The sequence below is a fragment of the Colletotrichum spaethianum genome (assembly GCF_022836535.1).
Source record: "Colletotrichum spaethianum MAFF 239500 DNA, contig33, whole genome shotgun sequence".
In the NCBI taxonomy this organism is placed as follows: domain Eukaryota; kingdom Fungi; phylum Ascomycota; class Sordariomycetes; order Glomerellales; family Glomerellaceae; genus Colletotrichum; species Colletotrichum spaethianum.
The window spans coordinates 396,894-411,736 of NW_026054803.1; the positions used below are offsets into that span (position 1 = coordinate 396,894).

At 55.2% G+C, this 14,843-nt stretch overlaps 4 protein-coding genes and 1 non-coding gene across 5 annotated transcripts; 2 read left to right on the top strand and 3 right to left on the bottom strand.

Moving 5' to 3' along the window:
- Nucleotides 1-741: 741 nt before the first annotated feature.
- On the bottom strand, nt 742-1,740 carry ColSpa_10164 (putative methyltransferase tdiE; the record flags this gene model as incomplete). Its single annotated transcript, XM_049276376.1, has 4 exons — nt 742-1,165; nt 1,229-1,366; nt 1,521-1,543; nt 1,594-1,740. The coding sequence occupies 4 exons, from the start codon at nt 1,738-1,740 to the stop codon at nt 742-744; spliced, it is 732 nt and encodes a 243-aa protein (XP_049132333.1).
- Nucleotides 1,741-2,918: 1,178 nt separating this feature from the next.
- On the bottom strand, nt 2,919-4,035 carry ColSpa_10165 (alcohol dehydrogenase 1; the record flags this gene model as incomplete). The annotated part of the gene is made up of 3 exons (XM_049276377.1): nt 2,919-3,790; nt 3,814-3,918; nt 3,975-4,035. 3 exons carry the CDS (start codon nt 4,033-4,035, stop codon nt 2,919-2,921), a joined length of 1,038 nt encoding a protein of 345 aa, XP_049132334.1.
- A 4,153-nt stretch (nt 4,036-8,188) lies between these two features.
- ColSpa_10166 (SRSF protein kinase 2) lies at nt 8,189-9,479 on the bottom strand (the record flags this gene model as incomplete). Its single annotated transcript, XM_049276378.1, has 3 exons — nt 8,189-8,434; nt 8,514-8,875; nt 9,032-9,479. 3 exons carry the CDS (start codon nt 9,477-9,479, stop codon nt 8,189-8,191), a joined length of 1,056 nt encoding a protein of 351 aa, XP_049132335.1.
- A 1,344-nt stretch (nt 9,480-10,823) lies between these two features.
- Nucleotides 10,824-10,907, top strand: ColSpa_tRNA_269. The gene is given in 2 exon segments: nt 10,824-10,859; nt 10,872-10,907. It is a non-coding gene; the product is annotated as a tRNA-Cys (tRNA).
- A 742-nt stretch (nt 10,908-11,649) lies between these two features.
- Nucleotides 11,650-13,466, top strand: ColSpa_10167 (cytochrome P450; the record flags this gene model as incomplete). The annotated part of the gene is made up of 5 exons (XM_049276379.1): nt 11,650-11,793; nt 11,917-12,347; nt 12,407-12,475; nt 12,527-13,227; nt 13,324-13,466. The coding sequence occupies 5 exons, from the start codon at nt 11,650-11,652 to the stop codon at nt 13,464-13,466; spliced, it is 1,488 nt and encodes a 495-aa protein (XP_049132336.1).
- Between the last annotated feature and the right edge of the window lie 1,377 nt (nt 13,467-14,843).

A 14,843-nucleotide genomic window follows, 5' to 3' on the forward strand; every position in this document is an offset into this window, starting at 1 on the left:
AGTCATGTCTTTTTATGCGTGTGGGTGGGATCCGACTATTTCCCCTTTGGCTGGCGACGTCAAGCCGCGATTGTGACAATAATGTGATGCCGGTCGTCCTTCGCGTGACCCTGAGCTGCGCTTCAATGAGACTCACATGTGGCATTATGCAGATTTGATAGCATCCAGGACGAGTGGGATGTCGCTGGTCTGGTGGACCTCTGCAGCGTACACAGAAAGCTGCACATTAGTAGGTTCAAGGAACTTCATTGGTCATTATCAGATTTATACTATGGTGTTTCTCGCGAGCCTACTTCAGGGTGGGTTTCTGAGGAGCTGAGATTCCTCGTCGTGGACAAAGTACACGCGCGCGGGTATTTTGAGGCTGCAAGCCTGCGGGCTGTCAAGACGAATTGCCAAATTTGAGGTCAAACAGCTTGAGCGTCGGGTGGAGAGAAGCAACAAGATGCTTGGATCATGTCAGACATACCATCACAAATGCCCTGCTCTCGACGGTTTTTCTCTTCCAGAAGGCCCCGTTGTTTCTTGACTCCCTGCCGGCCCTTGTCTTTGTTACCTAAACAGAGTACCTCTTCTCGCTCGCAGGCGCTGTTAATCTACCCCTCATTGCACCCTCTTAGGACTGGCCCGTCTCTTCCTTCTCATCCTTCGCTTCCGGCTTCCGGCCCTAGACTCCATAGCTAACCCAATGGATAGCCAAGTCCCTTCCTTTCAACTAGATGGAACTTTGGTGGCGAATACTTACACATCGTAGTATGCACGAACGTTCGAGTTCTTGTGCTCGTTCCTGACTTCGGCGCAGAAGACGCTTGCCTCTGCCTGTGACCATCCAAGCACGCGAGTAAAGAGAGCCATCGATACCGCCTCGATCCCCATAAAGGCAGACTCCTGCGTCCAGAACCCAAGGTCCTTGTGCTTCTGGTCCTTGGCCCACGGGGTGAAAGGCCATATTTCCCTCTTTTCTACTACGTCGACAAAGCCGGCATCCTCTAGCATCTTCTTTAAGCTAGGGGCAACAGTGATCGGGCGGCCGGTTATTTCTGTGGCCTCTATAAGCAGCTTCGTCCACTTGTATGGCTTGAAGTCATCAGTCATTGTGCCATCTTGGCACTTGAGTGGGAAGACGCTGTCCTGGAGCTCGATGTAGCCGCCTGGCTCGAGGTTTCTGGATTTCCAAGAAAGTCAGCATAGCGTAAACAGTGTGAAATGCACGCTTAAGTCTGCTTACTGGTAGGCTTTGGCAATGATGTTTTCCCAGCTGGAGAAACTCCCAATCATAGATCTGATAAAGATGAAATCGAAAGGCTGCGTCCAGGTCCACTCTTTCTCGACGTCGTCAACCTCGAAGGTGCAATTGGGAGGTACACTACAAAGATCTGTTAATGGATTCCTGAATACTATCAGTCACAGGAAGCGCTAACAAGCCGGGCTGAATTGGGCTTAGATCAACGCCAATAACCTATAGACACATGAGCTGCCTAATCGGTTCTCAAGTCTCCTGCTCTTATACAAGTACTCACAGTTGCGTCAGGATGATCGTCCGCTGCCAAAATGTCAGCTATGCGTGGGATCAAGCATCAACAATCGGCGTACCGTAGTCCAGAGCCCAAATCCCTGTGCCAGTACCCAAATCCCTGTGCCAGTACCGATGTCTAAAACCCGCTTGGCACCATCCTTCTTAGGGCTGTTGCAGAGTTGGTCGTCCCTAGTCAAGAGCCAGAGGTGGTGTACCAGGTCCATGGAACCGTTAGCCCTTTCGATGAGTCCCATTCAATAACACATACCAAGCCGGTCTTGTTCCCTTTATGATCTTATTAGTACATCAGAGATAGTCTTACATGGATTACTGGGCCACAAGCTCTTACCTCGTCGTTGGGAAGAACGTACTCTGGTACACGACAAATTAGCTCTTGGGCTTGAAGCAGGCTCAACGAACCAACCACTCACTCCCGTCGCTCATCCGATGGTATGTGCGACCATTCTCTCGGCGGTGGTCAATGACACTTGATCGCAGGGATGCTAGCGAATCGCCCGCAGACTATGCCGTGTCAGTGCCAAGAGCAAGACGCCCGGTCATAGTGATAACTCACAGAGGCGCCGATGGTAGATGCATCATTATCAGTCCGAGGATCCTACAGTGAGTGTCAGTACAACAACACCTGAAGAAAAGGAAGCGGAGTCTGGAAGAAGCTACCTCGGCTACTACCTGCTGCGCGGGATCAGCCATTTTGCGACGTCAAGTATAAAGACCGGTCTTTCCGTATGCAGAGACCAGTTGTTGGAAGGAGAGTCAACGGCAAGACCAACAGCCCAAACGAGGGGGAATGGGCTGGTTATATGGCATTTGTGTCCTTCTGCAAAGAGAAGGTCCATTGCTGTTTTTGTTGTCTCCATGAACGTGCGTGGCCACTCCGCTTGGTTGTGTCTGTTGGTAGTTTGAGGTATACATCGGACAACGTGATTGGTTTGCCTCGATACTATCGATATTATCAACTCAGGCTTGCATATGTGAAGTGACTGTGTACCAACATTCGAGTGTTTCTGGTCCGGCAGGGTCGGCGCAACAGGCGATGCATTGCCGACTTTTAGAAAAGGGTCTCGGCATGGACGGCTGAGGACCGCCTTTAAAACAACTAGGCAAAGACATGAGCAATGTCACCAAGTCAAACAAGCAAGTCATAGATGTCGAGTTTTCATCATTACTCGCTCCAGTGAACAAGATAGAACATATCATACACGCTGAACTCCCACTCCCAGGTTAGGTATCTGTGAAAAAGCCACAAAAGGACGTCAAATCATCCGCTCCCCCACCGTGCATTATACCCAGCCGCCGCCCCCGCCCCCCAACCTTTTTCTTCTTCTTCGGGCTTAGAACCACTCACCTTTTGATACTGCTCAATATATGACAGGGCAGACGCTTATTTGCTGGTGTCGACGACGTAGCGGCCGGCAATTTGGCCCTTCTTCATCATTTCGAAGACCTCGTTGAGCTGGCTCAGGCCGACAGTCTTGAAAGGGGCGTTGATGAGGCCGCGGCGGAAGAAGTCGAGGGCCTCGGCTGTGTCCTTGCGGTTGCCGACGTAGCTGCCCTTGATGGTGATCATGCGGATGACGGTGTCGAACACGGGCGCGCGCAGGTAGGCGTTGGCGGGCAAGCCGATGCACACAACGGTGCCCCGGGGGCGGACGTACATGGTGGCCTGCTGGAAGGGTTTCTCGCTGACGGCAAGGAGGATGACGGCGTGAGGGCCTTGACCCTCGGGGGTGGCCTTCTTGACGTCCTCGACGAGGTTGCTTGAGGAGGTGAAGTCGACAAACACGGTGGCGCCAAGCTTCTTACACATCTCGCCCTTCTCGGCGCCGCCGTCGATGGCGACGGTGTGGATGCCCATGGCCTTGGCGTACTGGAGAGCCAGGGATCCGAGACCGCCGCCAGCACCGACAATGGCGACCCACTGGCCGGCACGGACGCCGGACTCCTTGAGTCCCTTGTAGACTGTGATACCGGCGCAGAGAACGGGAGCGACGGCCTCGAGGCTGACGTCCTTGGGGATGCGGGCAACGTGGGCCGCCTTGGCGATGGCGTACTGCTGGAAGCTGCCGTCCACGGTGTAGCCGGAGAGGAGTGCATGAGGGCAGAGGGGCTCGTCGGCGTCCTGGCAGAAAGTGCAGGCGAGGCAAGAGCCGTTCAGCCATTTGATACCTGCGTAGTCGCCAATCTCGACGTCCTTGACAAGCTCGCCGCGGGCGACGACAATACCAGCACCCTCGTGGCCACCGACAAGGGCATCTTGGTGTCCAGAGGCCAGTCACCCATCATGGCGTGCAGGTCGGTGTGGCAGACACCGGAGTACTTGACGTTGATCAAAACCTCATCAGAAGCGGGCTTCTGGACGGGGATCTTCTTGTAGACGGCGGCTAGAACCTGATGTTAGACACAACTGCGATTGAAAAGTGAAAAGGGGTTGGCATACGTCCACCGGTCTTCTCGATGACCTGGGCCCATTGCTCGGTTGGGATATCGGGGGCAGACATTATGACGGCTGGTGTTGATGATGTTGAAAGGGCTCTGAAGAATAGATGGGATTCTGGTATCTTCCTGTTAAAAGATTAGGAAGAAACGGATGTATAGGATGGAAAACTGTTGAGCTTGGATCGCTTGCTTTGATCAGACGAGAACGAAGAGCATGGCGACGTCCACTTTATATAGAGATGAGAGCAACATGTTGGACTCGACCAGAGACGGCCGTATAAGTCAGGTGCAGGGGATACGAGAGCCTGGCACGGCATTGGACGGGTTCGTGTCAGGGATGCATGACCTCGCCAAGATACTTTGGTACATCTGTCATGTCGAGTCGAACATAGTAGAGAGCTGAGGAAATAGGGTAGGATGGACAAAGCCAGGCGAGATGGGAGAAAGAGTGAGGTGAGGTGTGGTATCAGGGCCGACTGGGCATCCACCGGGCAAGGCTAGAGAAAAACGTATGATGCTGACGACAGGCCAGGAACCGCAGTCGACGGAGCTTTTACCCCTCACAGTGGGCAGGAGAGTTTGAGACACCCGCACACCCGCACACCCCAAAGGCCAAGATCCCGGCCGGGTCGGACCTGGGCCGGATCACCGCACGTCAATCAATTCTCTGGAAGCGTTGGAGAAGAGTGTGCTGGACTGTTGCCCAAACTGTGTGCAATACAGGCCCGATGTTGATTGGATGGGAGGTGTGAAGTTTTCAGTTTCGGAGTCGATAATGCTGGGTTTGGCTGCGCTTCCTGCACGTCCTGAGTCCTGCACTTGCAGTGAGTGACGGTTCGCCCGCCCGCGCTCGCTCCACCGGGTTGGAGGATTGTCATGTTGGCACCTGGAATATGAGGCTAGTCACAATGGATAGATGTTTACCCCGCGCATCAAGGACAAACGGCAGCGGAAGAGGATGGTGGCGTATGCGCGTGGTTGGCCTGAGAAGTAATGTCTCCTGTACGGTGGGTGTACTTGAGAGACTTGTGGTGTCCCGGGATGCGTCTTTGATGCACTATGTAATACTGACCCAACGACAAGAGACGCAAATGCCGGACGACGGGCAAGACTAAACAAACCTCGCGGAGCCCCTTTGGACCCTGAGCTGGGATCATGGGTTCGGCGTCAGGTAAAGATTCAATGGCAGGGGCACGCCGCGTCCAAACAGGTGGGCGTGGGAAAATGGAAGTTCTTGCAAAGCTTCGTTCCATTGGGACAGGGGATTGACGAAGGAACCGAGAACCTCCAGCTGACAAGTCGTGGATTGACGGATTGACGGATTGACGCTGAAGCACAGCACGCGGAGCGACGACGAGGCGAGTGGGGAGTGGGCTTCCTCCGCAGGCGTGCGCGTGGGAGGGTGGAACCACAGTCTCGTTTCGTTGGAAGTTCCTCTTCTTCCTGTTCTTGCAACCTCAGTCGGCTTTGTTTGGTGGACGGGCGTCGCCGGCAGGCTGGGTTGGGGCTTGTCGGTAGCTGTGTCTGTCGTCCCATGCCAACTGTGCGTCTTGTGTCGGCTGGATCAGCGGGCCTGATCTGATGTGACAGATACGGGACCGAAAGTGACGGCGAGCATGGAGGCGAGAGAGAGGGAGAGAGAGAGAGAGGGAGGGGGAGCCTTGGGAGCCAAGATGGCGGTAACCGGATCCTTGCTATTGCGGATTAACGCAGTCGTGAGACACGGCTAACGGATTGCATGTTCTGATGTTGTTGAAGAAATTTTGCTCTATAGGGCCGAAGAACAGCCAGCAAAACATGAGAAGTCGGGTTGGAGATGGAGAATCACCAGATGTGACGGATTAGACTCGGTCCAAGCCACCCGGAGTCGGCGCCACAGCAGAGCAGAAACAGCACCACGGAAAGCCCATTCCCCATTTCAGGAGGTCCCGGATCCATGTTCAGGTCCATTCCTTTTGCCTCCTAGGTTCCTCCACCGCTTGCGAGCGACTTCCGTTTGCTGCGTGAGCGGCTTGCATGGGGAGGACGACCAAGCCTTCGAGCATCAATCCTGCTGTACCAATGGCCGCCGCCGCATTCTATCCAACTTTCGTTGCTCGGAAAGACCAACGATGTCGGATGCTGCCTTCCTCTCCCAGCCAAGCTACTGCATCCTAGGCCATTTTGGGCGATGATCGAGCTCTAGTGGGGATCGGCTACAGGGGCCCAACACCCATCAGCTGGCGCCCGTCGCCGCAATCTCTCGGCATCTGGACGGCCTTACTACGAGCGTACCATCACACCACGCAACGCCACTACCACGTAGTGCCATGGGCACCAAAAACAGGCCACTCGCTTCCACCTTCCCGGGCCTTGATCGCGCTTCCCGATTAAGGCCTTGTCGAATTCGGCTTGGAAATTCTACTATGTAGTAGGTATGCCAACGTCTGTCCACCAGAGAAACAGCATAGCAAGTGACTCAGCCCTTCCATGGAAATGAATCCCCAGGAACTGACCACACCTCACCGTACTCACTTACACCTTGGGACGCCATGAGAAATCAACGTGGCCGCCCATCAAACAATGGAGCTTCTGTCGTCTGGCTCAACAAGGCTTCTCGACCACAAGCAACACACGGTGCGCCCCAAGCAGGTTCCAAATAGCAATCCCTATGCAAGGCAAAGGAGCCTGGACCCTGTAGGGTTGGACTACCTACATCGTACCACGTGAGGCACAGTAACAGTACGAGCCATATGTAGTATGAGTTTGCAGGGAGGTGGCTGCGAATAGCTTCACAAACTTCATCTCCGTTCGCCCAGAGAGGGACTGCGGATCATGCACCTCGCAAACCCAGCCCGACATGATGCACTTTACGCACCAGCGACAAACCACAGCACTCTAGTCGCAAGCCGAACGCTGCTACCCCGGCTCGTGAGCATCGTTCCCCCACATTCTCCATTCCCGGCACCACTTATTCGTCCCCGCGTGCGACCGTCTCTTCTGCGCGGCCGCCTCCCGCTCGCTATGCACCAAACTCAGTTCCGCATGCTCCAATGACGAGAAACGGCCTCCACACCTTCGCTCGAAGGGAGCTTCACAGCCCGACCTCCTGACGTAGTCGACTTGCTCTGCGCCCGGCACACTCGCCCACAAGCGTCGCGCCTCCGGACGGGGCCCCGCGATTCTCAAACGCTCCCCCATCAGTTCCCCGCATCGGGCTATCAATAGCCACCCTCTTTCATGTAAATAGTTGATCCCGTCTCGCTTCACCGCACTGCGGGGAACCTCCTGCAGCTAGGAGCCTTTCGGTCAACTCCCTCCGACTGCCCTTCGAAGTTCGACACTGTGTGGCGGGCTCTGCTTTGAGATCCTAGTCTCTGTCGAAGCCCCGGGTTCACCCCCGGGTCCGGCGGTGCGGCGGCTTCATGGACGAGCGGAGGTCTGCCTGCTGCGGCTACCGGTGGGCTCTTAGTTTCAACCCAATACAGTTACCCGGTTCGGGCGACCCCAACGCCAGCAGTGACCCCGGAGGACCGGAAGGTTCTACTCCATGTTCCCCATGGGCAACGCAGACGATGAGACGGTGCAGAGCTGGGGAGAACGGTTCCAGTGGGCTTGGAGAGTGCGGGGAAATAGTAGTGTGCCCACCCTAGACTCACTGGAATTCCGAGATGGAACTGTGACGAGAATATCATGGCTCCACGCATGCACAGCTTGACAGGCAACCGCGGGCACCAAGCGGCGGGACAAAGAGGAGGCGCTGAGACACGGAACTTATTCGCAGAGTTCATTCCGCTTGTTCGAGTCCCATCGTCCTCCGGTGCAATCCTTATAGCTGTCTTCCTAGCTTGCCTCTTTACAGTGCTGGCCCTATCCAATCTGAATAGATGTGGTTTCCAGATTAAGGCATGCGTTAAGTACGTATATTGATGGGGCAACACAACCAGAGTCGACCGCACCTCCTTCTTCCTCTAGTTCATCTATATTCACTACATAGTCAACCACAACTTCAGCTGGTCAAGTGCCTATGAAATAGAGTTGTTGAAAGTGAGCCTCGCCGATCTATGTCGGAGAAACGTACGGTACATTGGAGTTTCGGGTCTTGTAGAATATATGGCCGGCCTTGCTTCAGGCCCCTTGGTCAGTCCCGTGAAAGCCAACGCCCCTCCGAGCCCTTTGGTAAGCTGCCAAAGCCCACCTCGTCATCCAGTCAGTCTCCAGCACCTTAAGTACGTCTCATCGCTCGCAGGGCGTCCATGCGAGCATCCACCCCAGGAGCCTCAACAGCGCGTCTCGCTCGTCCTCCTCCATCGTCTCCATATCCCTCGACCGCCGCGGGCGCTGCACCCACTGCTCGAACCGTCGTCCCCACGGCCAGATATCCGACGCGCTTCCCAAGGGCCTGCCGGCGTCGTCATACCAACTCGGCCGCTTCTCCCATTTGCTCCGCCACTCGGGCGGCAAGGGACCCTGCAGCTCGACCTGCTGCGCCGTGATCTCGTCCGCGGCGCGAGGAACCCGTCAATGAGCGAGCGGTGGGCGAGAAGCTCGAAAATCACACAGCCCAGGCTCCAGGTGTCCGAGGCAAATGTGAGAGGCGTTCCTGGCTCGAAGAAGGCCTCGGGAGGACGGAGTTGAGCGGCACGTATGACTCGAATCGAGACTTGTTGGCCGGACGGAAGGCAACTCCAAAGTCGCTCAAGATCAATTTGGCCTCGCCTAGAGTGATTTCATTGCTTGGTACGCCTAGCCACACCGAAAGCACCGCGTAGGACGGGACTCCGGGGTCCGTTGATGGTGCCTGGGTGTCGAGGCGAATTACCAGCTCTTTCTCCGGCTCGCCGTACCGCGCGTACAATTGCTGTATCGAAAGGTTATCCAGAGAGTAGGGCAACTGTAATAGGAAATTGCCAATACGAAGATCTAGAGCATAGTATCAGCCAAGTTGCCGACTTTGAAGAACGATGGGAATGGGACGCTCACCTCCGTGGGCGTAACCTTTCGAATGGGCGAGGGAGACGGCTATGACCAACTGCGCGGCGAGGGACCTGGCAACATCAAGCTGAAGTCAGGAGTTACCTGATGCCTCCTTTGCGTCCCGCAGGCTGCACCGTGCCGGAAGGGTGACAAGGCACGGGTGGGTGCCGTTAGGCCCGCTGAGGTTGAAGCGATCGAGAATGACGGGAACCAGGGAAAAGTTCTTCTCCGGGTCGATGTCGCTTGCAGCGCTCTGTGTAAACTGAGAAAGGACATTAACCCCGGCGCAGTCCGCATCCGCAGTGCCGACTTTGACAGCAACGTACTTGGACAACTTCTCGTCAACGGCAAGCCAGGCGGTCGAGAACGTCCCGTGGCCGAGCTTGTGCACTACTCGATACCGTTCGTTTAGTCGATCGTCGATGCGGATTGGGTGATAGACGCCCGGTCGATAGTCACCAAGATGCTCTACTCCGTCAACGTATCCGTCCTCGACTGGCGGTGTTGACGCTGACGTGGTTGAGCAATGTGACTGTAGGCGTAATCGCATGCATTGTGAGAAACAAAACCTCGCGGAGTAAACCCTTGGAAGAACATAACACGGTAACCGACTGGTTATCTACAGACCGTAAAAGGTCATTACACCTGGTACTGAATGAAACTCTCAGCACTCGATGGCGGTTGTGGAGATGAGGGTGTACCGGTTTCTGACGATTGAAGATGAGAGACTAATTTCCTAACTTGATCAATCGCGTTGAGGCGACCCTGTTCTGTGTACGTCCTACAGTGAGTGACCCCAGCGGAACAGGCGGCATGCTGAACATCAACAACCTGTTCAAGGGCCTCACGTACTGTAACTACGCGCGGTTTTTATTTGTATACATGCCAGCTAGTGAGATAGTCCTCAAGGCTATGGACAAGACGGGCGTCAATGGGGCTAAAGACTGTTTTACTGACGATTTGGTGAATATTGTGTAATCAGTCTCCTTACTTTATAGGTCAATTTACTAATGTTATAAAATATTCTTCAGCTGTCTGACAACTTGTTCAACAACTGCAAGAGTGCGGCGAAACTAGCTGTCTCTGCCTGAAAACAACGTATCGCAGTTCCAGACCGGCCACCTGCGGGGCTGCGCAACGTATGTTAGCGTTTTTATCCTTATTCAAATCAAACAACAGCACGACTGGAACTTGGACGCAGATAGATTGGGTTGACCGGCATTAGACCAGCTTGAATGATCGACAAGGCCGGGGTGAGTGGCGCGATGGATGTTAGAATTCTAGGTAGCTGCGACATATTTTACTAGCTAAATATGTGAAATCTAATACCACGTCTATTTAGGCACCTAACAAAAGGCCAGCCTGTAGACAAGGGAAAATTCCAGTTCAACAGACCTAATGGTCACAATAAGGGATATGCTATTAAATAACGTACTTTGACACATTGCTGACAGGTCAAAGGGTGTTGCGATTTTGAATCTGGAACTGTCCACGCTGTGACCCGTCCAAGTCTGCCTGGCGCAATGCCGTCTGAGTGCTTCTCCCATCGGCACGTCGACTGTCGATTGTACGCGGCTCGGCTGAGCCCAGAGGCACCCCTTTTTTCTTCTTCGGATCGTTGTTGACGAAGCAAAGGTATGCGTCAGTTCCTCGTAATCACATGCGCAATTGTTCGACGACAGTGTGGTCTTCAGCCCTAAGCAACTTGGCATGCCGAGGCATCATCACCGACTGGCTATTCAAGCTGAACCTGGTCGCGATCTCCCGCCGTGTGGAGTCTGTCAGTGCGCCGCGGGGAAGGCATGCCCAGGAGCCTGATTGAGAAAGGAGTCTGAGTAATCAGGGCTACATAGTTTGGTTATCTGCCGCTGCCCATCATCCAATGACCTGAGTCGGATCGATAGCTCAGTGGTAGAGCGAGAGATTGCAGTTCCACGCAGTTATCTCTAGGCCCCGCGTTCGAACCGCGGTCGGTCCTTCGATTTTTGCATTTACTCATTCATCCCTTGATGAGTATTCGTGTCAACCTCATTTTAAGCTCTGCACTTGCAGGATCTCAGCCATTCCCAGGGTTGCATGCCCACAAACGAAACTGGACGTGATCGAGCAACGGTCAGCCCTCGCATCAGAAGCTGTTCAGAAGCCGTTTGAAATGCAGTAGTGACACATCGGCCGGCGTCATGCGGGGGAACTCAGCGGGCTCCCCCGCGTCTGCAGCTCCCGTCTCTGCATTGCAAGTGATGTTGTGCCGGGGCCGACGGGCACCTCCAGAAGTCGACCCGACTTGGTAGCAACGAGACAAGCACGCTTGCATGGCATACCCTTGATGGCCCGTGTCGAATGCTCGATCGCGATGCAGAGCCAAAGTCAACCGGCCAATAGCCTTTGTGACTCGAGATGATGGCCACCAGACCCAAACGAAACAAGAGAAAGCATACCCCGACTTGGAGGTCGAAGCTAACCGCGGTCTGAGCAGGCAGCCTTCACATGTGCCGCTCGGTGACCGATTGAAACAACTCAGTTAAGACGATGTCTGCTCCTGCCTCTCACCTGGCTCTGCAAGGGCAAACATCGGTAACTGCTAGCCGCAAAGTTCTATTGTCCTGAGCTTCTTTTTCCAATCCCTCTTCTCAATCTACATCCTCTCATCTGTCCCGGAGACACCTGTCACACCAAGGATCGCCATCGTAGTAGACTTGAACCTTCACTTCATCCCCAAGATGGGTTTACTAGAGGGCTTGCTGGCCACCAGCCCGCTCACCATCGCGGGCACCCTGCTCGGGGCCTTCGTCCTGCTCCTGGTTTTCTACAGAGCCAGGGCAGAGTACTATATCAGAAGATCAGGCGGCATTAGAGCACCAATCGTTAGCTCCAACCCGATAACAGGTAGCTAACCATGATGCTCCCCCGCGTTGCGAGTCCCGGCTGACAAGTGTAAAGGGATTCCAGTGTTCCTCCGTATTGGACGCTACCAAAAAAAGCACCAGCTCCTCGATGGCTTCAACTCCCTCTTCAGCGTTGCTACCCCGGAGTCCCCGAACACGATTGAAATGAGCTTCACGAGCAGGGTCCGGTTCCTCATAACCAAGGAGCCGGAGCACATCAAGACGGTTCTCACCTCCAAGTTTGCCGACTTTGGAAAGGGCCCCATGTTCCATCAAGTGTGGTCACCGTTCCTGGGCGACAGCATCTTTACCACCGACGGGAAGACGTGGCAGGATAACCGGAGCCTGATCCGGCCCATGTTCATCAAGGACCGTGTCAGCGACCTCGCCATCTTTGACAAGTGGACCAACACGATGATGGAGAAGTTCCCGGCGTCCGGCGTGGCCTTTGACATCTCGGATCTCTTTTATCGGATGACGCTTGACGTGACGACCGACTTCCTGCTTGGGCACAGCGTCAACAGTCTTGGGAAGTAAGTTGAAGGGTGAACGTCTGCAGCTGGCGAGAAAGGATGCTGACGTGTGTAACCAGCCCGAAGCACCACTTTGCCCATGCCTTCAACGAGGTTCAGAGTTACCAGATGTTCTATACCATCATGGCGTGAGTTTCATGACGATAATTGGCACTCGACTCTAGCTGATGCTTCAACAGGCCCTTCAAGCCTTTGCTCCCTCACGGCAGATACAACCGCGGCATCAAGGTCATTGAGGAGTTCATCCTCCCCTTCATCCAGGAGGCACTCGACCTACCGCCCTCGGAGCTCGAGAAGCTCTCCAAGTCGGACAAGGACTTTACCTTTCTCCACAACATCGCCCGCTTCACGCGCGACCCCAAGATCATCCGCGACCAGCTCATCGCCATCCTCCTCGCCGGCCGCGACACGACGGCGGCGACGCTCTCCTGGACGCTGTACGAGCTGGCGCGCTACCCGGCCACCTACGCCAAGCTCCGCAACGAGATCCTGACGACGGTGGGCCCGAGGCGGGCGCCGAGCTACGACGACCTCAAGAGCATGAAGTACCTCACAAACTGCCTCCAGGAGACGCTGCGGCTGTACCCGGCGGTGCCGTTCAACGTGCGCTCGGCGCTGACGACGACGACGCTGCCGGGGAGGAACGGCGCGCCGGACATTGCCGTGCTCGAGGGCGACTCGGTGGTGTACAGCACGATGGCGATGCAGCGGAGGCGGGACCTGTACCCCGAGGTGTCCGAGACGTTTGCGGACCCAGCCATCTACAGCCCCGAGAGGTGGGAGAACTGGCAGCCGAAGCCGTGGCAGTACGTGCCGTTCAACGGCGGTCCGAGGATCTGCGTCGGGCAGAACTTTGCCAACACGGAGATGGCTTTTACAAGTGAGCGAGGACCCCCCCCCTTCTTCTCACCCCCTGGCTGTCATGTTGCAAACAAGGCATGACACGGTTGCCGATCCAATGCTGACAGAAAGACAGTGGTTCGGCTTTTGCAAAAGTTTGAGAGGCTCGAGTACCGCGGCGACTGGCATGCGCAGTTCTTAAAGGCGGAGATCGTCGGCGCACCTGGCCACGGCGTGCCGATTGCGTTCTTCGAGGCCGTCGACGGTGAGATGGCGTAAGAGAGAGTACTCTGGGGTCAACGAATGTAGGAAAAAGGCATGGCTGAAGGGGATGAGCAAAGGGCTCTATGAGTTCACGAAACAAATCATCAAGAAAGGCTGCGGGCCGGCGGCTGGCCATTGGGACATGGGAAATTTAACGAGGGGGTATTCAAGGTTGGGCTGGTGAGATGACGATTATCATCTGGGAGAGTACAGTCACATCGATAGTCTGACAGATTAGCGAGGACTTTTTCCGTGGCTCAGGCTCGGTAGTCAATGGAGCTGGCGTTTTGATACCATTCCGGTTGGGTTGCGTCGTGTGAACACCATGAAGAAAACGTTTACGAGATGTCGGTGATGAAGCTATTCTCAGCAGAGATATCAGCAACTCGCAGAAGCGGCACTCAGGGGGACCTGATGGACTTGCAAGCCGGCGACAACGGCGGTCAACCGTCGTCGACTTTTCCAGTGGTGGAGAAGAAACGACGATGCATTGAAGAGCGACAGGGACCCCTGGCAGCATCTCATTTCACGAGTGACGACCGACTCGTCTCTGCAGGCACCGTAGCAGCAGCGGCGCACGGTTGGCACGATATGCTCAGACGGGGGCGACATGGGAGAAACGGTCGACGGAGAAATATGCCATGATTAAACGCGCGCGGGCGGGCGGGCGCTGGCTGTCAAACGTGTGTCAGGGGTCTTCTCCGAGGACGTGTGTGAAGGCCGTTTGGACGCTGGTGCCTCTCGTCTTGTAGTCGATCTGCTCCCCTTTCCGTGCGGGTGTGCAGGAGCGGTTGGTTGATGGCTGACGTTTTGATGTTGTTTCTTTTTCGAGAGCAGGGGGGTTTCCGGTGATGGCGTTTGGCGTTTTTGGGAGGACTTTGGGGTGGGGGGGCGGAAGGGCAGATAGTGGTGGATCGCTCTGATGGGGGTGAGACATACCTAGTACTATGGTACCTACAGAGCACCATAGTAGGTACATACTAGATGACGGACGGTCTGGCGCGGGTTCTTGGACCTCTTGCGGGAGGAAATGACGGCATATGTCGGAAGGGGACAACGACTGAGACCTTGTGGAAATTCATTCCTGTGGTCCGCGACGGCGAGCAATGCCGGGTTCTTCACACTCGACGTTTGCGAGACATGCCGCCGAAGAATTCCTTTGTTCTCGTTGTTGCATCAACAGCACCAAGCAACCGAACCGCAGAGGGAAAAAAAGGTTGGTCGCTGCTGGAGAACCTCACTTTTCCCCGTCTAAAGGTCTAAAGGTTTTTGGCGTGTGACGGAGGCTGTGATTGGACCCGTCTGGCCAGACCGCCTTCAATAACCCCTCCAGCCGGTGGATTGGGATGCCCGTTTCGGGAACGAGCTGGCAGGGTTCCAATGCAGAAAAGA